This window comes from Buteo buteo, chromosome 2 (assembly GCF_964188355.1).
Source record: "Buteo buteo chromosome 2, bButBut1.hap1.1, whole genome shotgun sequence".
Taxonomy (NCBI): Eukaryota; Metazoa; Chordata; class Aves; order Accipitriformes; family Accipitridae; genus Buteo; species Buteo buteo.
In genome coordinates, this window is record NC_134172.1 from 1,222,659 (window position 1) to 1,245,516 (window position 22,858).

At 42.9% G+C, this 22,858-nt stretch overlaps 1 protein-coding gene across 12 annotated transcripts in view; it reads left to right on the forward strand.

Annotated features, from left to right (window-relative positions):
* MAP4 (microtubule associated protein 4) overlaps window positions 1-22,858 on the forward strand; it is a 164,217-nt gene that overhangs the window by 135,570 nt on the left and 5,789 nt on the right. For 6 of the 12 annotated variants that reach the window (XM_075042520.1, XM_075042616.1, XM_075042548.1 and 3 more), the window contains 9 exons: window positions 1,539-1,639; window positions 2,553-2,765; window positions 4,262-4,439; window positions 8,002-8,061; window positions 8,231-8,553; window positions 10,867-10,995; window positions 12,568-12,660; window positions 17,475-17,556; window positions 19,581-19,693. In XM_075042520.1, the coding sequence (XP_074898621.1) occupies window positions 1,539-1,639; window positions 2,553-2,765; window positions 4,262-4,439; window positions 8,002-8,061; window positions 8,231-8,553; window positions 10,867-10,995; window positions 12,568-12,660; window positions 17,475-17,556; window positions 19,581-19,693 (1,292 nt within the window). Of the gene's footprint in view, window positions 1-1,538; window positions 1,640-2,552; window positions 2,766-4,261; window positions 4,440-8,001; window positions 8,062-8,230; window positions 8,554-10,866; window positions 10,996-12,567; window positions 12,661-17,474; window positions 17,557-19,580; window positions 19,694-22,455; window positions 22,634-22,820; window positions 22,842-22,858 lie in introns of all 12 variants that reach the window. The other 6 variants (XM_075042566.1, XM_075042574.1, XM_075042611.1 and 3 more) reach the window with 6 other exon arrangements.

The following is a 22,858-nucleotide window of genomic DNA, read 5'->3' on the forward strand; positions in this document are numbered from 1 at the left end:
GGGCTTCTAAACTTGTCCTGGAGTCAGAAAAATAAATAACAACAAAAGAACGATCCTGCTGTTGAGCATCACTGGGGCAAGTGGAAGGCAAAATTTTATTCTATTTTGTTTGTTTCAAGAGTGGTGTGTTTATCAGAAATGAACTGTCCTTTGAGATGCTCCCTTCAAGACTGACAAGCAAGAAAATGTGAAATATAAATAGTAATTTTCAAAAGATGGGGAAAACAACCTTTTTACTCTTGGAATTGTTACACTATTGTCTGGTGGGCCCTTAGCATGCGCCACAGCATTACAATCTGTTGCGTTGTTATAAAAAGAAACATCCAACACAGATAATGCTTTATTTTAATCCCCAGATGACAAGGGAAACGCATAAATTTGTGATGGGTTGTTTGCACCGTATCCTTCATAAAATTCAAATGCCACAGGGATGGCAGCGGAAGACAGCTCATAGCAGTGCAGTTGTACAGCAACACCGCTGAGAATTAGTGTTTTAAAAGCTATTTTTAGGGAAATTGCCTCTTGCACATCTCATGGTGCAAAGTAGCATGGCAGTTCTGCTGTAGGATTTATAAGGTTTAGGGAGAAAACTTGATGAAGCTGTTACTAAATTAATGTTTTGTTATATTGTTTGCTTTGGAGGGCAGTAGTTATCCTTTTGCTGGTAGCTAGATAACACTTTAGAGACTGGTTTTTAAAAGGAGACGAGGAAGTGGTTGTGGTTGCTCTGCTGCTGTTAGAACTGTATAGTCGCTGTCCCCACTCAGCATAATAACCTTTGGTGGCAATGACACAAGTTAACAATCACAGTGAAAAACTGGCAACCCTTGTAACTGAATCTAAGCTTTGTGCTGTGAAACACCGCGTACAGCAGCATGACACGATGGCTTCCACACTAACAAGGGTCGGGATGGTCCACGTGTGTTAGAACGAGATCTCCATGTTCCTGCTTTCCTGCGCAACCTTTCCCATTAGCAGTCCGGCTCCCTTTGGCTGCCGGGAATCCTCCCTGCTCGTGGAGAGCTGCAACATGTGGATGTGGGCAGAAGAAAGGTCAAGAAGAAACAGCCGTAACAATAGGGATAGCTTGAAAACAGCGTCCTACTTCAGGATAAGTCATAGTGTAAAACCTGGAAGAGGTCAGAACTTCACCATTAACATTCCAACAGTTTATTTTAATTACTTGAAAGATGGGAAGGTTTGCTATTTTAATTAAACCAGAGGTTTCTTTCATCTGCCATCTGTCTTTTCCCGCTGGAATAATATGAGAAATTGGATGCTAATGGCATCTGGATGAACCTGTCCTGTTACAGGGAAGATCTTTCTTCCTATAGATATTCTGGTTTGGGGGAAATTTTCCAGAAAGAGCTAACCTGTAACCGACTTAATTCTGTCTCCTCCTGCTACTGTGTTAAATAATAGTCAAATAAAAGAAATTATATGTAAAAAAGCCAACCAACCAACCAAAAAAAACCCCACAAACTTACAAAGTCTCCCTTCTTTTTTTTTTTCTGTTTTCTTTTTCTTCTTTCCCCCAGCAAAACCAGAAGAGACCAAACCAGCTGAAGCTGTGACAGGGAATGATATCACAGCACCTCCCAATAAAGAGCTTCCTCCCAGCCCTGAGAAGAAGGCAAAGGTAGGTGTCGTTCAGCATCTTCATGTCCATGGTTTTTATTTGCTGGCTTTTCTGCTTCTTAAGCTGTGGCAACACAAGTTCTGTTTTCTGAGCTGCCATTTGTGAACCATTTTACGGGAACAAAGGCATCCAGTTATGAAGTTGAAAACAACTCAGTCTGTAGCAAATGTGACTGAAAGTGGATTTAATAAATATGTGGTAAGCTTTATTTAAATCAATTCTCTGGTTGGTATCGGTGGTGTGGAAGTAGTAAACATGTATCATAATGCTTCTGCTACACTGATACTCTCCTAGTTGTTTACAACACATTTATTTGCATTACAATTAGCATTTAGGGATCCTGCTCAGGATCTGATATTCTCTTATTTTAGGGCTGTTTATGAAACATGAGAGACACCTGCTTTCAGAAGCTTGCAGCATTCAGCAAAATCTAACCCTAAATTCTTAAGAGCAGGGGCAGGGGGTTCTTGGTCCTCTAGAAGGCAGTGGATGTATGACCACTAGAGTTGATCAGATGAGGATTTAGAGCTTGCAATCCATTGTGTGCATGTAATTGGAAAGCAATGTCCTGTGTATTGCATGTAGGACTAGATGCCAGGAACACCCAATTACTAATCCCAGCTTTACCAGTGATTCCTTCTGTTGCTTTAGATGTTGCTGGAATAAATCCTGTTCGCTTTGAATTGAATGGCAAAACTCCACTGGGCTCCAAAAGCAGCCCTCTTCTGCCGCTTCATTTTGGTCTTTTTGTTATGCTCAGAAAACAGAAAGATAATTATTTTTTGTTTGTTTGTTTCATTTAAAATATCACTTTTATGTTCTTGCAGCTCAATGTTTTGGTTTACAATGCGCTATTTTTTGTTGTATTTTTTTGTTTTTATACTGGATTTTGCTTTTTGAAAAAAAAATAAAGCCTGCTGCATCCACATCATCTACAAAGCCTGCAGCAACGAAAGCCAGGCCCCTGTCCGCTACCAGCCCCAAACGGCCAGCCTCTGCCACACCTGGCCCAAACAAAAAACCCACGAGCCCTACTGCAGGTCCTACTTCAGCCACTACTACTAAACGCCCAGCCACCAGTACTACACGTCCCTCCACCTTAACTCCAAAAGAGACTAAACCAAAGGTAAGAATCAATTTGCTTTTGTGTGGGAGCTCCGAGAACTTATTTACATGTCAACTTACCAGCTGTCTTACCCAAGAGTCAAAACATAATTCTAGTGCTAATCATGGGAGGATAAGATCAGGAATGTGATTCACTGTGTTATAAGACCTGCACAGTTATTAGTATCAGCTTCCATTAACCCACTTATGGCATCAGGTCCCAAGCATTTAATTGTATCATCGCAGAGGAGAAAATTAAACTTGACTGTATTACTACAATTTTCTTAGTGAACTGTGATGAAGTATATGAGGCAATTCTTTATTTCTTTCCATTACTAAAGGAGGAGGATTCTTTAAATATAGATACACTACGAACATAGGATAACTCTTAAATCCAGACAAGAGTATGGGAAAACTGAATGGAGAGCTTCGATATTAATATTGAGGGGAAGAAGATCAGTTGAACACTTCAGTATTTCCCACTGATTGTCTTTTTATGATGTCTGGTCATTATAAAAACTGTACAAAGATAACTGATCATACACTTATGTGCTTAGGAAATATTGGAGATTTGTAATTCTCTAGTAAGAGCAGATCTGTGGACAGTTCTTAGTGTTGCACCTTAAAGCTGAAGTAGGGTATCCACATGTAACGTTAAGAATAGGAAATGTCCCTTGAATCTTCTCTATGTTAACTTGTGATATTATATAGTAGAAGAATTCAAATTTGAAAGGGAAAGTTAAAATCTGTTTCAGAAGCTTTCAGTTGATGTTTAAATGGTAGCATTTCTCCTATACATTTAAGCTTAAATAACTGCATTTCAGTGTCTTTTAAAACCAGCTAAATAAAAATAGCAAAGAGTATGAAAGCACAGGTGTAAATCTGTACTTTTTTTCTGTGAACCAGTGTCTTCAGTTTTGTTTAAGTTTTTGCATGATTCTGAATCCCTTTTTGATGAAATCAAAACCTCATCTCATTTGTTTCCGTACATTAACTCAGTATTTTAATACTTAAGAGATCAGTCAGTTTACAAACAAGTGACTTACCAGGGACAGACATGAAATAGTTTTCCAAGAGAGGAATGAACCACGGACACCTAGTTCTTATGTCCCCAGTGTTTTAATAAATGCTGCCATAGCTTAGGAAGCTTTTCTGTTCATGAAGGAAAGAAATCTCTCCCAGAAGTATTGCTAGTGGACTACTGTTCTCCATTTTGTGCAGAAATCAAAATCTCATTCACATCTGTAAATGGCCTCCACACGTTAATGCTGAAACAGATCTGGATGAATTCTAATATTCAGCAGGGTCTGTGCTCTGTGTCCTGCACTGAATATAGTCAGTCGCTTCTGCATGCCTTAATTATATTTTTAATCTTCTGCATTATAATGTTTCAGTGGTGCCTAGCTTGTGTGTTTAAGAATTTAAACAATTTCCATTTATTCCAGGCTTTTGGTTGGCAAATGCTTTGAAGAGACTGTCAGTGAAATACTGGCTTTAATGTAGCCTGTTCATTTTTAGGTTGCAGATGCGAAGACCACAGATAAGCGGACCTCACTTTCAAAGGCTCCATCACCTGCCACTCCTAAAACTACTGTCAGGAGCAGCCCTGCTACTCCTAGGACAACGGCAGCATCACCCGTCACTGCAGCTGCTGGTGCGAAAAATACTGCTACTTCTCCACCGAAGAGGCCAACATGTAAGTACTCTCTTGTTTTCTTTCAGGAGATCTCTCTTTCTAACCAGCTGCAAGTTTCTGTTTGAGTAGCTCCGTTGGTTCATGCTATGATGTCTTTCTCATGTGTTCCGGTACGTTGACTGCTTTTTCCTGTGTTTAGGTCATCCTGTGGTCCCATCAGTTTATTAAAATTAGTCTCCTGGTAAACAAGCTTGTGCAGGTTCAAAAGAAGGAAATAACCCAAACCCTTGAAATGTAGCCATTTATGGGAAGTCAGCTGCTGTTAACCAGCTCTTCTGAGAGGTGTAAACTGGCCTACCTGTCAGTCAGGATTAGATCTGAAGCTTAGTGATAGCTGCACACTCAAGCCTTTTAATACAACACAAGATCCTGTGCCAAGGCACAGAGACCATAGGTCAGACTTTTTTCTCTCCAGGGCTTCCTCCTCCAAAAACAATCTGAATGACCTTCAAGGCCAACTTGGATCAGCTCTATGTGATTCAGTGTTAATACAATTACTGAACATGCTTGATGTAAGAAAAAGGATGCTATTACCTCTGTATTTTGCTATAGTAACAGTTAGAATAAACACTAAAACCAATTTAAGACTTGGGAAATTCAAATCTCCAGAAGAGGGCTTGAAGCACTCACACTAGTGCATCTGGAAAACAAAAAAGGTTGAACAGAGGTGGAGGTTTTTTACTAGTGCAGGAAGAATTTGGAGCTGAAATGACAACAGCTTCATCAGAAAACTCTATCCCATTCCTACTGTTGCCAAAGAGGGAACTTCCCATGAGTTTAACGCAGTCAGCATCTTAAAAACAGTGTTTTCACTCATTTTAATGGAGCTTGAGAGATTTAACATCAGATACAGTTAAATATTCTCAAGTGTTTTCAGATGACTAGACCTCATTGGCAAAATTTGCTAATAAACATGTAAAACTAATAATACATATTGGTTGCTTTGTTCTATGAGTCCCAAAGCATGAGTTCATAACCCATCTTTCCCAAAAGAATAGTAATGTTTTAACTATGTTGAAATATATTAGACTAGATGTACATTCCATACTTTATGCTGTAGGGGAAAATACAGTTAATCAAGTTTAGAGGAAGTGTTGCACTTTCCAAGAGCTGTGTATCTTAACTGATCCTGTGGACATCCTTGTAAAAATCATTTTGGGTGGTCTTTTATGCAAACTGTAGCCCAGAATGCTTAATATGTTTTAATGAGTTCAGTTAATTTCTCCTTCCAAAATTGAGACACAAACAAAGAAGCGTTTTCTGATGACATTTGAAAAGAGATGGAGTCAACGATGCAGAGATGCAGGAAGGTTGTTCCAAGTGGCAAGATGTACAGAGGAAGAGGCTTCTGCACCAGCGAGGGTGGTGGGACATTGCCAAAGTACAGTGAGAACTGGGTGGGCGAGGGAGAGATGAGGTCAGCTGGAGAAACTCCATCAGGAGTTAAAGCTGTTTTGTCTGGATTTGGAAATGCACAGAGGAGTCATGAATAGTAAAAGAAGGGAGTCCTGTTTTGGAAGAGGAGAAAGCAAGGGTGTTGATGGAGGATGAACAGTGTTGTGGGGCCTGAAGGGGAATCGCAACAAGCCAAACACTAACAAAGTGGTTTAGTTAAAGCATGTGCAACTTCAGCTAGATCCATAGATGTGGGTGATGGAGGACCTGGATCTCTTCCGATCACAGTTTAGTTTCTCATTACCCAGCATTGAGCCAGATAATAAGTTTCTGGCTAGAGATGATATTTCAGAAGGACATCTGCTCTTGCTTTTCACGTGTCAAAAGATAGACACTCACTTCCTTATGGTTTGCTCAAGTGTTCAGTCATTCTCAGTGTTTAAAAATGTGTATATAGTGGCTTGTTTTGAAATTATATGGTTTCACTTTTTCAGGTATTAAATGTCAGTCACTTTTCTCTACTAAATGAGAGCCACAGGTTATGTGGTGCTTGATTTTTTTTTTTATTATTTTTTTTTTTCCCCCTCCCTGTGAAAATGACTTTTATGTTTGTACAAGAGCAGCCCTCTGTCTTTCAGATCAGAAAAAGATCGAAGTCTTGGACTGTCATTATAGACAATTTTCCCAGTAGCTTTGTCATTCTCCAGGTTTTCAATATTGCATGCTAATAACATAGGCAAAAGTGTCCCAGCATTTGGCTCCCCACTAACATGAGTAGAAATAACATCTCTTTATATATAAAAGTAACATATTAGTCCTCTTGCCTTTATAGAAAACGAAGTCTGTTCTGTCCATACAGTTTTCAGAATTAAAGTTGTGGTCTCAAGGAATGAGATTAGGTTGGTTTGACAGGACCTTTTTTGAAGTGTTTGGTATTAATTATATATCTGTCCTTTAGGCCTTATTAAATTATCCAAATGTGTTTCATCGCATTAGCTAGTATCTTATCTGTGGTGTTTAACTGAATGCTTTTAGCAAAGTCTGGATGGAGTGATCCAGACTCACTTGGCCTATAGTTATCTGCCTCTTTTGCTTGCTCTTTTCTGTATTTGCATTCCATGAAGTACCCTGCCAGCTACTTGAGTTTTTTTAAAAATCTAAGACTGTTAATGGAAGTTAAATATTAGAAGATAGGGCTTTTTATAATTTCTAACTTAGATTTTTTTTTTTCCATTTGGTGTTTGTTTTTAATGTTGCCTTCCTTTGGCTATTGAAATGAAGCAGATTTTGCCAACGTTGTCCATCATTGATAGTAAAAAGGCTAGAATTTCATTATCAAAGACCTCTTTAAAAGAAGGTTCTGTTGATATTTTTCAGTCTGTGATTTTTCCTTGATCAACTTTGTGTATGGTTTTATTTTGCTTTGAGAAATACTGATACATTCCTGGTTTAGACTGTCCTCTGTCTATGTGGAATGTAATCAGGTCATGATCACTGGTGTTTGCCCGAAGGCACAGTTCAGTTTAGTGATTGATTTTGGGTTTTATAGAATTATAATAGGAACCAAAATATGTGCAATAACTTCTGTGTAAGAAAATTGGCATTGGTTAGAACTGATGTAGCAATAATACCAAGGTTATAGATGGACAAATGTGGTTTTGCTTTTGCTGCTCACTAAAGAAAGGAGCTTTGGGGTTGTTGGGGTTTTGGGGGGGTGGGGTTGGGTTTTGGGTTTTTTGTTTGTTTGTGGGGTTTTTTTGTTTTGTTTTGTTTTTGAAATTAAATTGGGATGTGATTAAAATTACGTTAGTGAGTGCTGTCAGATTCAGAAAGTTATTTTAAGAAAAAACACAGTGCAAACCATACCCCAGGTGTTATATCACTGAATGGTGAATTGATCCTTTTGCTGGAAAACATGAGTGAGTTTTGCTGTTATGATGAGGACCATGTCAGCCAGGTGTTCAGATGGAGCAGTTAATTCTTGAGATGCTTTCTTTCAAGCAGCATGTTAGAAATGGGAACTGTGGGTGAAGAGGACCATCAGTATGTGAGGAGCTGCAGAGAGCCCCTGACATCCAGGGGAAGCTGTGATGGGATCCCAGGCTTCTCTTCTGTGCAGACTGGCTCCCACTCTGAAATACTAATCTGTGTACTTTGTTTTGGGCAGCTATCAAGACTGATGCAAAGCCCACAGATGCCAAGAAGACATCTGCAAAGTCACCATCAGGTAACTTTGTTCAGTTTCCATCTAAATCAAATCCTCCTTGTTCGGGGCTGTGTTTAATAAGTAGGCCATCTTTAGGTATATCTTTAGGACTTGGAAGAAGTTTGTATAAATGGTCTCTGACCCATCTTTTTTCCACCCTTCCCTTCAACTATCACTGTGATAATTGTAGCAGACTTGAGCCGCCCTAAGAGTGCTACTGGAAATGCAGTAAAAAGTAGTGCCACCACTCCTTCTACCACCGCCTCCAGCGCACCTACTTTACCTGGAGTAGCCACCAGTCGTCCCAAACCCAAGCCTGCTGCAACCAAACCCACCACAACCTCAACCACAACAGCAGATGCTAAAAAAACAACTGCTAAGGCTCCAACTAAACCCAGCACTGTTTCCAAGCCACCTCGCCCGACCAGCAGCGTTTCTGCTCCAGATCTGAAAAATGTACGTTCCAAAATTGGATCAACAGATAACATTAAACATCAGCCTGGTGGAGGAAAGGTAAGTTTCTTCAAACTTGATAACAATATGCACATTGGAACAGTAGCTCTTAAGCATTATGGGTGATTTTGCTCTTTCCTGATATTGGTGGCTGTATCCTCACTGCTCTTCTCGTTTATGCTCTGCAGAGCTCCTCTTTGGGTTCTTGGTTTATGCACAAGGCATTAACAAGGCAGTGATAGTAGTGTACAGAAGGAATCCGCCTTAAGAGCCTTCATGGTGTTTGCTGGTATACGTACAGGAATTCAAAACTCAATGGTTCTGTTTTTCTGTCGTACATCCTGACATAGAAACTAGTTGGTATTGAAAGCTCAAAACCTTGTCTATATTCCAAAACTTTGCCTTTGAATAGAGGAATTGAGTCTGCTGAATGGTACAGAAGGTCGAATAACGCACTACGATGCAGGAAATCTGGATTCAGGAGCAAGTTCCACAGCACCTTTCCCAGGTCTAGGAACGGGGACTCTGTTCAACTTGTCAGGCCTAAAGCTGGAATGAAATGGGTTTACATACACTGCTCTTTGCCACAAGAGAAGAGGGTAGTGTTGAATGAGCTGTAGGGAGAAGTGTGTACATAGATATAACTTGAGGCTCTCAGTCAGTAACGGTTTTAAATTACACTTTCACTGTGAATATCTACCATGTAAATGATAAAGGTTTAGGGATATACTTGTAGCCCTCTTTTGAGGGTTTAAATAATTTTATAGATACGCGTAATCATAAAACCTTTATTGGATATTGTACAACAGATACACCCATCTTTGCCTGACCAAATGTGTTAAGCAGCTTGCCTGTAGTCAGAGAGCTTTAATTTCCACAAAGCGGAACAGATTTGCCCACTTACCTTTGCAGCAGGTCTGCGGTAATGAATAATTTGGCATATAACTTTAATCTGTTGCCAAGAGAGCACATTTCATGCTGGGAGCCTTAATCTCCTCTCAGGCACATTAAAGTCAAAGGCTTACTTGGGCTGTGGTGTTGTATGTCACAGACAGCATTGATACAGAATGGATTTATTCTTCAGAGTTAAGAGTATCTTAGTTGTACAATATCTTAGTACAGTCCTCAGAGCTTAGACACCTACAGGACAGAAACTTCCACTCCCCAAAACAGAGTTTCTGGAAATGACAAACCAAGTCTGCTGAAAAACTTTGAGGCAAGCAGGAGGGTGACCTTTTCGTATGCTGTGTATTGTAGCTTGAAATCAAGTAGAAGTTCAGAAAGCCTCCTGCCATCTAGTCAAAAAGAACACATAAGATTGTTCAGTTATTTTAAACTGTGCTAGAGTTGTGAGGATTGTGTAGCTTTTTAGCTTACAGGGTTATTGTGTCAGTTTAAGGAATTTATTTTTACATTTAGTTGTACTGTCCTTTATTTTCTAAATATTTTCATGGAATTGTTAAATCCTAACAATTGTACTTTTAAGAAGACTGTCCTTTTCGTAGTCTTATTTATGCTGAGATGTTTTTAGAATCTGAGAATGTTGAATGTTGTAGGAGTGCTGTGTTTTTGTTGGGTTTTTTTTTTTGCTGTTCTGTTCCTTGTAGGTTAGTAAAATACAGGATTTATGCTGAGCCCCCCAAAAGATGCGGGGTTCTGCTGCACTTATCTGGATCTAGATTAGCAGAAAAATGGATACTCTCAGGTAGTTGCTGAATTTTTCTAAAACCTGTGAATTTTCCTTCAATTCTCTGCTTAGCTGGTTTAGCTAGGTCCACCTGCATTTGATGAGTTAAAACCTAAATCAGCTGTTGATCTCAAAGCCCGAGTCAAATCAGTGTGTGGGTGCAAAATCAGAAATGGAAGCACAGTGTATCTGTATCCAGCAGAGCTCTTGGAGCTCGAAGGCAAAGAAAATCAGCCAGTGGATGTGTTTGCCTCTAAGATCTGTGTAATGTCCTCCATGTGAAGGACTGCGCTGCTATTGGGTTACTAAAAGATTGGGTTTAATTTTTTGGCAGAATATAATGTACTGGGTTCACTTGGAGACCTGCCATCATGACCGTTGGGGAAATGATGAGATACCGATGAAAGGCACCTACGAGCTTTTTGAGAAATGGAGAACTTAATTATTGCTTTATGACCCCAGGGTGCCTGTTTCATCCTGTGTCAGAGTGATGTTGCTTCCCCTCCACCCTCTTAGTTTTATCATTCCTGGGCATGGGATTATATTTTGTCTGAGGATTACAGCGTGTAAGAAGTTCTCCTGGGTTGTCCGTTCCACTAAGTTTATCTGGATAGCTTGTGTTCCGGTACTCTCCTGCCCACACTTTTGCTTTTGCTGGTTGAAATCATCCATTTGTCTCCATCTAGGGGAAAATAGAGAAAAAGCCAGAATCAGCTGCTGCTGCACGAAAGTCTGAACCCAATGCGGTCTCTAAAATGGCTACTACTAAAACAACCGTATCAAAAGAGGGTGCCCCAAAACAACCCAATGGGAAAGTGAGTTTATTTCAGACTTTTCTCTGTGGGAGATGAAGGAAAACATTTCCATTTTGAGTCACTTTCCCTTCTCTTCAACTCTTCTGCTGTCTCCTGTCAGTGTCACTGTTCCTTGCACAGACACTCTTCCAATTCTTTCTTGTAAACCCTGAGATGTTCTCAGTTAAACATGTTCAGAGATCGCTATTGTAGGTATCTTTTTCCATGCCTGCTGTAAATGTGTTTTCAGAGCAGAGTCCACCATTTTCACTTTTAGGCCGATGAGCTTAACTTTGAGTCAGAGGTTTCCCTTAAGACCAGTTCTTCATACACAGCACTACTTTGTAACTAGGAAGAGAGCGCTTTAGTTCAGCCCTGCTTGTTTTAAGATTGCAGAATATTAAGGACTTTATCTTCCCTGCAATATTCCCAATCCAGTTGTATCAAAACTCTTTTAACTCCATGCAGTAGGTGGTCACCATTTGATGGGTTACTCTGAAGCTGTCGTGACATGGTATTTCAGCATGAGTTAATGGGGAGGGAGGTGGGAGTGCCTGCAGTGCTGGTATAATTCAGATATTGTCAGGCAGAGCCTGCTAATGAATGGATGGGTTTTGTACCTCTAGAGAAGTCAGTAAACCACTATACACTTCCATGGCACGAGTACATTTTTCAGAGCTGCTGTTGCACTGAATCCAGTCTTTCTGAACTGGCTAAGGAGCTTTTGGAAACCTGCTAAAGTGAGAATGTGCTGGTGATTCCTTTTGTGCTTCAAATTTATCACCTCTTTCTAGAAAGTAGGATACAGCTTCTGCCACGTTTTGTGCTGTGTTAAATAACTCCCACACTAAACACGTGTCGTAACTAACCTTTGTAAACACGAGCCTGTTACTCTAACTCAGTTACTACCTTTGTGAGTAAAAGCTCTCTTAGCATACTCCTTTTGTATTTTGAAAAAGTCCAAGTCATTTCAGTTTAAAGGAGAAACAATTTAATTAACACAAGACTCATCTGATAAAATTTAGCTGAAGGTTTGACAGCCTTCATCAGAAGAATTGTTTCTCAGACCAGGCTTTACTGCCCAGAGGTTTCGAAAGACATTACCCAGGACTGGAGCCAATCCAGGCAAATGGAAATAAAAGTGCAGACACTGAGCAGTTCATAGCGTTGTTGAAAGTGGTGGCCCCATGGCTCCGATCCATGGAGGAACGAGGCAGCTGAGCTGGCTCTCCATGCTCTGGGGAAGCTCTCACCAGAGAGTTCCCGGGAAGCTTCACGGGGAACATAGACGAACCCAGCCCTTCTGGCAGGCAGGCGCCCGCCCGGTGATGCTAACCCGTAGAATATATGGAGAAGCGGTCTTCATGGTAGCGCTTACGCTCTCGCACTAACACTGTCTGTGCAGCCTTTTGTTTCGTTCACTTTTTTCTCACTCTCCTCTTCAGTTGCTTTCACACCTAATACTAAAGTTGGATTGAGTTTAACACAACTCCTTGTTTATCCACCATGTTAGAGCATCCACTCCAGCCTGCCATATGACAACTCTAACCAGTCCTCTTCCCTTGTGTTGTTTTCCATTCTGTAACATTCCAGGTCCAGATAGTCTCCAAAAAAGCGAACTACAGCCATGTTCAGTCCAAGTGTGGTTCCAAGGACAATATTAAGCATGTCCCTGGAGGTGGGAATGTAAGTATGGGCTCTGGGCAAGCTGTCTTTCTACTAACTCCTTCTCTTGTACTATGTTTTTATATGTCAGTCTTAAGAATGCTCTGTTTCAGGCAGAAAGGTGTGGCAGAGTTTCAGGGCTTCTGGAAATAATGTAGGCTAGAGAATTTTTATTTTTTTTTCCCCATGGGACGCTAGGTTGAATGTGTGTATTTTGTTTCATAGTACTACGAATACACCTGACCTATTTGTTGCATGATTTACATGGTATTCATGACCAAGCGTAGGATGTACACATCACTGACCCCAGGAGTTAGCTCACCATGGATTCCCTGTGCAGTCAGTGGAGGCACCTCATCAGCCCTCTGACCTGTTTTAGATGTCTGATTTTTCAGATGAAATGAGTTGTGGCCTAGAAGTGCCTGTTACTCTTCATTGGCTAATAGAGTGAGCCTGAGTCAGAGTAATTTCACTTCTTGTTTCACATCAAGGGAGACTTTGAAAAAGGAGGAGGAGGAAAAGGCTCTGGGACTTAATATTTTGAGCTGTGATTAATTTCTAAATTTAAAGGCTACTGGTATCTGTGGCAGCAGAGTTGAGCTTATTAAAATAGAAGGCTAATCTTGTAATGTCTGTGTACTTGGTTTGGAGTATTATATCCTGAAAGTGTCTGGCAAAAAAACCTAGGTCAACTATCCAGATATGAAAGCTTTTGAAAACATGACTATAGTTTGGCAGCCTTGTTTCCTTGTGCGCAAATCTGTACTACGTTAACAAATCCACACTAGACGGTTTGTACTAGGGATAGTTTGCAGAAGTACAAAGATTGGATGGTTTCAAAAAGGCACTGAATTACTTCAGTCTAAGGAGGTTTTTTCCACTGCTGTTTAAATATGCCGGGTTCCTGAGGAGTGATGTCCAGTTATCACGTCTTGTGATGCTTTCTCTGTGTCCAGTGCCTGAGAGCCAGCATCAATGAAACTCCCTGCAAATATTCAATTTCTGGGACCAGACTTACTGTTGCTGTATAGTCAGTGTGTTCTGTCTGATGTCTGGTTCAGCGGATACAAATGCTGCATAGGACCTGACTGTGGTGGAAACTGCTGTGGCAACTTTTCCTGGGAGATATACATGTATTTGTCTAGCTGGCTGAACCTCTACTCTACATGACCAATTCTTCTTTAAATCTTTGAGAGACAACCAAGTCTGGGTTCTTAACAAACTTGTTCCCTACAGGTTGGTTGCCAAGGTGGTAAGAGACAGATGTTGAATTCATACATGCAGTGTTCACTTAACTAAGCTTGACTTCCTTCTGGGAGTCGCTGGACGTGCATCTCTGCTGCCCTCCTTGCCTTCCAGTTTGTGGATTCTCAACAGTGGTTGGATTTGCCATTCTTACTTGATATTTCTGTGACTTACCCAGTGTTTATAGGAGTGCATACATGTGCGTATGGAGCTTCCCATAGAAATGCTCATGCAGGAGAACTCTGTGCACCACAGAAAGAAAAGCTGATGTTGAGATCATCATGTCAATTAGGTGCCCTCATAATATTTTTTTAGCTATGCACATTTCTGTTCCTACTGCATATTTCATCTGGTTTTGTCACCCAAGTTTGGAACAGACTGTTTATACATAATCAGTGTTTTGTGGCAGAAGTCCCTTTGGCTATACTGTTAAGGAGCAGCTGTTGTAAGTTAACTGTTCATGCGCTCAAAAGAGCTGTATTTTATAAGCCACTTTAATTTTGCTACTCTTACTTTGTATAGCCTTTTAGTGGACAATGGGTCTCACACATACTTTTCCCTTTTTTGAGGCCAACAGAAATGTGATTTAAATGTGGGGAATATTGTTCTTGCTTGATTAACTACATTAGTGAACTATCCTTTCTTCTAATGAATCACCAGTCCTCTTTACTGTCCTGTCCTGGGGACATTCCCAAGTCCAGGGGACAAGTTATGTGCCTGCTTCCTTTTTCTCTTCTTCTACACTCTCCTTTTACCACTGAAGTTTTCTTTCTTGCTCAACTACTTAAGCTTTTTGCTTTGAGAATAGAGAATAAAGTGCTTTTTATTTCCAGGTTCCAAATGCCCACAAACCAGCTTCAGGCAGTTGTTCCCAGCCATCCAACACCCCCAAACCCAACACAGGCAGTACCAATATGAGTAGACAAGACGCAATGAGCAGTCTGGCTTCCTATGAAAGCATTTCCTTTTATCCATTTTTATATCTGCTCACTCCCTTTGGGGCACTGTAATATTAGTGTCCTCTTCCAAGATGTTTTCTTGTTCAAATAGTTACGATGATCACTTCTGATAGAAGACTTCCCGATGTTTAATTCCTGGACCACACTGCTGATGGGTATGTCTGGAAAGTCCGTTGTTCTAGTCTGTGGCTGCAGTTAAAGCTTTAAGGAATGCTGTGGACAAAAGCTGTGGTTAGTAGCAAATTATGATTCAGCTTTAGGGTTGCTCTGGTAGAAGTGATGGACATCCTACCTAAGTGAAGTGGTTCTTAGCTGGTACAGTCTGTTTGGGTACCAATTTTGCCTTCTGTACACAGAGATAATTTCTTTTCTCCTCCAAGATACCCAAGCAGACATGTTGAAAAGCAGTAGACATTGTTCCTACTCATGTTATATTTGCCATAAATATCTTGACACAAACATAGTTAGGTTTCCTGGGTAAAAGCTTTTGTTGTACTTTACTGTCTTGCCCCTCTCTTTTTAAAGAAAGCAACAATAAAGAGGTAGATTTTAGAAAGTGCAGGTAGTGTACATGTTGCAGATTTAACAAGGTGATTTGGAATGTATGTACGTTTCTCTACCCTTTGGCTTGACCTGCTTAGGTGGATTGGGAAATGTTCAGAGATAGAGTATCTAAAAAGAGATGAGGATCACATTTCCCATCTGAGCCTCCGTATCAAGTTTTCAGATCTAAAATTCATTTCTGGCACCAGAGTCTGAGTATTTGACTCTATAAATGCAAGCCCAAGCCTTTAAATGTGTCTCCCATTGCAAACTCAAAACAACTAACATTAGAAATCTTGTAAGAAATAGACTTCCATTTAGGTATAATTGTTTGGATCCCCAGGTGAAATCATGAGGAGTCATAACTGGGTATGTCTACCCTAGCTGATAACGATTTATCTTTAAATGCATTATGTGAAGTAAATTTAGTTTTATTCCAGTTCCAAGCAAACAAGTACTCATTATAAAAGCTGTAGTAACTTTACTAGCAACCCCCAAGAAAATCAAATTCAGTAGCTGTGATCTCACCTTTTCAGAGTTTCTGGTGTCACTGACTCAGGGTACGTGAACATGGAACAGCGTAGCAGGAGGCTGAACTGTGCTGTTCTTCTAATTCTGAGCAAACAAGACATCAGGGCTTTGACTCATCCCTCTTCACAAGTACTAGGAGGATTCATGCTTCCTGAGAAAGATGCATTGCCAATTATCATGATAATTCTCAGCAGGCTTTTAGAGTAGCTTGTAAGGGAATGAATTCTTGTCACATTCAAAAAGAAAGACTTTCATTTTCTCTGCGAGATGATCTATAGCAGAACTTTCTGTGCACATAGGTGCCAGCTGGTGGTTGCTGACACGATTGGGAGAGGTGATCCTCTTAACATTCCTACCAAAAAAACCCGGATTTTTGCCATGGAAAGTTATATCAACTTAGTAGGGGGTTAGACGACATGACCAGAAGTTCTTCCAGTGTAAGTTACCCTGTTTGTATGAAATGAAAGATCTCCAAGTAGTCAGACAAGAAGTTCATTCTGGAATAGAGGAATTTTTCATCCATCTGGAGCTGCAGGAGAAATTTTAAAGATGTCAGAAATGGGACTCTGTACAATGCACTTGGTCCAAATGTAAGAGATGAAATATTTTTTGAGCAAAAAGACATAAAACCTGTGATATTTTGACTCTGCCTTTGTCTCACCCCAGAGAAGACACTTCTCCCCAAATTCAAACTGAAGTCCACAAACACCATGACTTGGAAGAAGGTCATTTACCGAGTCATGAATATCTCATGATTTCATGACTGCATCACTGAACATTTTTTCATTGAAGGTTTTGTATGCCAGTACCAAGTCACTGGTAGAATGAGGTTAAAGGAAATAATACTGGAGAATAGCTTCCCTACTCCCAGCGTTTTGTCTTTGAGAAGAATAGCTTCTTCGAGCAGTTTGTTCCATCTGGGCACTATGATCCTTCCTGATGTCCTGTTCTCAGCAGGGAGGAAAGACCACTGCAAGGAGGCTGCGAACAAAGCCTGACAATTAGACGTGGGTCAGTCTGCACATTGAAGATGGTAGAGAGAAAAAGTTGGAGCTGGTGGCATGTCTCTCTAGCCCTACAGCAAGAGAGTGGCTGAGTAGAACCGTGAGATGACATCTGTCCTGGTGACTGTCTGGAGCTGCCCAGGCAATGGCCTGTGTCTTCAGAGGCAGAGCCAGCGCTGGGCAGAAACAGTCTGGGGAACATGGCAATGGGATTGGCTTTTTTTGGTCCTTCTCCAAAGTGCTTTTGTATTCCATAGATGTGCCATGAACTCAAGACTCCCGTTTCTGGTTACTGTCCATCTGTTAGTTTTATCTGGTCTCAGTTTCCCTCTGCTCACATTAACCACTTCTGGCTTGTGCAGGCCTTTAAATAATGCTGAAGCCGACTATAGCATTTGGCACACAGTGGCTGGGAAATCAATATGAAAATAGAATACAGTGGAAGAGGGGTGCAGGTGAATTAAGTGTGACCTGATGTTTGAGATGGTGTATTGGCCTTCAGATTCACAGGAAATGTTTCTCTGTGTTGAGTTGTTTCTTTTTGTCTCTTTAGGTGCAGATCCAGAACAAGAAAGTTGACCTTTCCAAAGTGTCCTCGAAGTGTGGCTCTAAAGCAAATATCAAGCATAAGCCAGGTAGAAATTTTACCATTTCCTCATGATTTGTCTGTAGATATTGCACATCACTTAAGTACAGTCCTGGATTGTGACTGAAAGAGTTTAAGGAGGTGGTTGCTTTCAGGGAGTATTTCTAGAAGTCATGTCTAGCTTCTTTAGCAATTCCTGGTGGTTTCATGAGCAGAGAAGGGAATTAGGAGATGTGGGATTTCATCTTGCTTGTGAAGATTGTCCACTGCTTTGACTCAGTTCTCTTTTTCCTCCCTATTTGGGGGGGGTGTGTGTGTGTGTGGATACTTACCATGACTGTTCCAGGAGTCTGGAAGCTGCGTCCGTGCTTACAGAGGGCTTTGGGGCTCTCTGAACATATGTGCGCTATGAAAGGATAAAGTAACTTCCCTCCGGTTCTTCAAAGCAGATACAAGTGTCTTTTTAGCCTTTGGTTCAGTAGGAGCTCCTGTCTTAATAACACTTTTGGCTCTTTAATGACATATTATGGGATGAGTGGGCAGGAATTATTTGCTCCCCACTGAGAACACAGCAATTACTCTGTGTGAATTCCTGCAAATCTCGGGTTTCCTAACCAAGCAATGACGAGGCCACTGCTCAGCTGGAGCACAGGCAGATCTTGAGTTCAAGGTACTGTGGCTGTAGGGAGGTTGTTTGAACTGTACCTTTGTAACATCCTGAAGTACGGTCAGTTCACTGACTTTTGCTGGTTTGTCTGTATCTGAGGACATTTATCTGCACAGGAAAACTCCTGGCAGTCAAACATCCATGCACGAGGGACGAAGTTCACTGACCAAAGCTGCAAACAAATACTACAAGCTTGTCTTTGTCTGCTCCTGGGAGTTTCCTGCACCCTCTCTGCCAGCCTGTTAGGTTGAAAGTAGTCCAACCTTATACACCGAGCACCACGGTTCAATGCCTCAAAACGCGCTCCTGCTTTGAGAACGTGGTGCCACAAACATGACCTCTGTTTATTCAGTGCTCTGTAATAACAAGCTGTGTGCGACAATAACTGCTCTTGTCCAGGGCTGATTAAAGCAGAATAATCCATCCATCTGTTGTCAGATGTTTTAACTGATTTTGTTAGACCAAATCAGTTGGCTCCCATCATTGGCCATGCCAAGCTTCCAGAGTGCTGAGGACTGAGTATTTAATGATGTCACTGGGAAGCAAAGTTGTGCTTAGCAATACTTAAATAGTTTTTTTGAGAAACCTGCTGGAATGTGGACTGCACATATAGTCTTATATATTAATGGGAACTGCAGTATTCTAAATCTAGGAAAATCTTGCTGGAAAGGTACGGTTGTTTTTCTGACCTTCAGGTTCTTCTGAACCTGGTGTCCATCCAGTTCCCATGCTTGGCTTCTCCCCGCCTGCATGGCTGCCTCCTGAGTAGTTCAAGCAGTGGCATGTGGGTTTGTGTGTCGGGGAGGGAGCTGTCGGTCCAGGCAGTCAAACAACTGCCAGCAGTGGAGTAGGAGCAGGAACAGATAACGAGCAAAGGAAGGCAGTTAATGAAAAGGAGCAGAACGTGTCCCGACACTGACGACTACGCAGATGGGCTGAGCTGGCAGAGACCTTGGCAAGGGACGCAGATAGGAGTGGGCAGCTGGTATTAGCCATCAAAAACGCACCGGCATGGGATCGGGTGGAAGTGGCATTTCACACCTCTGCTAGGGGAGCCAGATTCACGAGCAGATCCAGTGAGGCAGTTGGCATGCAGGTATCTTCCAGCCTGTCTGTCTGGACTTGTGGAGTTCCCCAGCTGAGGGTACCTCCAGGGCTTTGCCGTGCAGCCCTGCTTGCTTTGCAGTGTTGCTTGGCCTGCACAGGTGCAGATCACCAACTTTGATCTTGCTGTTTTTTAAACCAGAACCTTAACTGGAAAGAGAAGGTATTATTTGTTCCTGTCCCGCCTCCAAAGTACATTGGGTCCCCAGTGGTTCCTCAGTGGGTGCTGGGAAGGGGACAGAACTCGAGTGGGACTATTCTGGAATCATTAATAAACTCACTCCTACACAATCTTGTTCTAGGGGGAGGAGATGTCAAAATTGAGAACCAGAAGCTGAACTTCAAGGAGAAGGCCCAAGCCAAAGTGGGTTCTCTGGACAATGTGGGACACTTGCCCGCGGGAGGAACCGTGAAGGTGGGTGCAGCAAGCTCTAGCACATCAGGGTAGGGTTTAAATTTGGTTCTTCTTGTCCTGCTGTTGATGTAGTGCAGCTTCTCCACCCCCAGCCTTTTATAGCCATGTTTTATAGGCTCTATTGTGAACCCCAGGAGTAAGTATGAGTTGAAGAGGAGAGAGAGCTATGAACCACCTCAGTGGCCTGCCTGAATGGGCTCCCTGCTAGGTGTTACTCAGAGGGCTTGTACTGCCCAATTGCATCCTTCCTCTAAGAGTCTGAGAGCAGGGATCACTCTGTAAGCTATAAGCCCGTCAGAGAAGCTGCCTGTGGCCCTTTCCCGCTTTTCCCTCTGGTAAAGCTGGTGAGATCAAAGTGCTCTGTGCTGGGAGATAGCACCTTGCAGCTCTCAGGAGCACTTTTCAGCCCTTAGCTTGTACTGCAGCCCAGCCCAAAGGCCCTTTCTGTGAGGATAAGAAAAGATTGTTGCACTCTCGTTGCTGTGATTCAGCCTTTCTCCCCATGAGAACATAAACTGCCCCCAGCCTCGGCTCTGCAAATTGCAGGTCTTGCTACAGCAATGCGACATCTGTGCTGAGGGGAGGGAAATTACCCCCACTTGAATGACCAAGTGATGGATGTGTGGGCTTGACCTATCACATAATGATTAGAGCAGTGCCAGGGATTATGTTTAGGTAGTCACTAGTGCTGGGGCTTTTATGTGAAACACCGCTGTTTCTGAATTGGCTGGTAGTGCCGGAAGTGGAGAAAACAATCCTGTGCTCCGGCATCAGAACTGTTAAAATATGACTTAGTCTTTGCCCCCAGCAGGATAGACAGACGGAGGAAAAGAAACCCCTTCTAAACACTGAGTTCCCTTGGTTGTCCCAGCATTGTTTTGTTTGAGCACTTTTGTGTTGTGGAAGGGTTTAGAGTTCAGCCAGCTCAAGCTATTGTGTTAAATGCCGTGTGAATTTGAAAGAAATAATCCCTGTCCTAAAGAGCAGATCACGCAGCAGAATTCACAAGTATATTTAGTATGTGCTTAATCATCCCCATTAAAACAAGGCAAGAGGTGACTGCCAGAATATTTGCTGGGGACATACCAGGACTCTCCTCTCTCCAGTCCTTTATGTAAACTTCAGCCTGGCAAATCGGGGCTCAGTGAAAGGCTAAAAGGAACTAGAGAAGCTGCTGGTGTGTTGGTAGGGATAGGGAACTTTCTGTAATGGTGCCTGGCTGTTCCAGTTTACTGGAGCGTCTAGTCCGTATACCAGTGCTATTTGCTGGTAACCAGGGTTTTCACTGAAGTTCTAAAATCTTACCAGTTCAGAATTAGTGTGTGGGTTGTTTTGGTTTGGTTTGGGTTTTTTTTAGTATTTTCCCCCCATCTCCATGGATGCAAAGAGCCTCTGTTGATGACGCTCTCATCCAGTATTTTTGGGGGCTCTAATATTCAGCCTTGCAATACAGAGGCCAAATCAGTTCCCTGTTGTGTCCCACAGATTTCAGCCAGTGCCGTTGTCACAGCAGGGGCAGGTGGCACTTCGGGGCTGGCACCTACATGCAAAAGGGCTGGCTGCTCTGGCTCAGCTACCCCCTGCAGCTCTCGTGGAGGTGTGGGGATCATCCAGGTCCCTGTAGTTCCTGCAAGATATCAGTGTTGCTGTCAGTTCATGGATGGGAATTTGGACCCCAAAAGGAAGGCCAGGTGGTTTTGCTGCTTGTTGAGTAAGCAGGTCCAGAGCCAGTGCACGGCTGTCTCGCATTGCTACCTGGGCTGCAGGGAGAGGGCCTGACTTAGTCTTGAGAAGACTGCAGCAGCCTTATTCCCTGCAGATGAGACTTTGTGGGGCAAGGGCACAGGGTCAGAGCAGAGCTGCTTTGGACCAGAGGGTGCCACCCCCTCCCTGTACTCTTCCCTACTGAACGTGGCAGCAAGGGGATGTCCTGGCTGGATGGGTTGCCCCTTCCCGGAGCTGGGCTGGTCCAATGTGGCATCTTCTCTGCTTGCTGTGCCCTGCAGCGTTGGTGGTGTCTGAATGTCTTTCCAAGCAACTCTGCAGTACTCTCAGCAGGCTCCCACCAGCCTATTAGTCTCTCCCCTAATGGCAGTAGGACTTCACTCTTCTCCAAGGCTAGTAGAAGTTGGTGACTCCAGGTGGGATGACCAGCTATGGTAGGAGAACAGAGCAGGACAGGGTCTTCTCTAAAGACTGCACTCTCAGTTCATAGTCCACCATCAAGTGAGGATGAGGTCCTTGGTGCAAACTTGGTCTTCCTGCTTTGGGATCCGCTGTGTATTCTTTGGGTCTGGTGTATAAATGTGTCCCCAAATAACAGAGGCTGCTTCACTGCAATGTACCCAAACCACCTGCTTGCTTTTGACCCTGTAGCGCTCTGCTTCAGTCCTGTCAATGTGCCTTGGCTCTCCTCTGTCACCAGGGCATTACAGGCATGTGTTTGGGGAGAGGGTGCTGGGCTCTGGACCCTGTGGTCAGGCCCATGGTGCCTGTGTTCAGACGAGCTGGCAGGGAGCGGTGCAGGGCTGATGGCTCTGCAGGGGACCAAAGCACTGCAAGAAGCTGGAAAGCTGGTCAGGACGGCGGCTTCCCGGGGAGCAAAGGGGCTGCTTCCCTGCTTCCGAACACCCCCTCATCCCTGCGTGTGTCTCGGCAGCTGGGGAGGGCGGAGGGGGCTCTGGGAACCCGCACTTCACCCACCCCCCCATCTTCTATTGACTCGTCCCTGTCGTCCTCCCCACCCCGTTGTCTCATTGTAGGCTGAGGGGAGCGTGGAGCCAGGGCAGCTCCCGCCAGCCCCTCAGAACGGAGAGGTGACAGCGGTCCAGGCAGGCAGTGAGATGCGGGAGAATGGCGTAGGGCCGGCAGTGCCCACTGCCCTGAGCGGTGGTGACCAAAGGGAAATTCAGAGCTTCGAGACTCAGATACAAGAAACAAGTAAGTGCCTGCGCCTTCTCTCTACGCACTCTGCCGGGTGGGTTGGGGAGAGCACTGCAGCAGGGCAGAGCAGCCGCCCCTGGGCACTGGTCACACCGCTGTAATCTGAACGTTGAACTGTTTGTATCGATGTCTGTAGGGTTTTTCTGCCTTTTTTTAATTCAGAAAATTGCCTTTTATTTTCCAGGCATCTAATGATGACATTATGGTATCGTCTTCCATTCC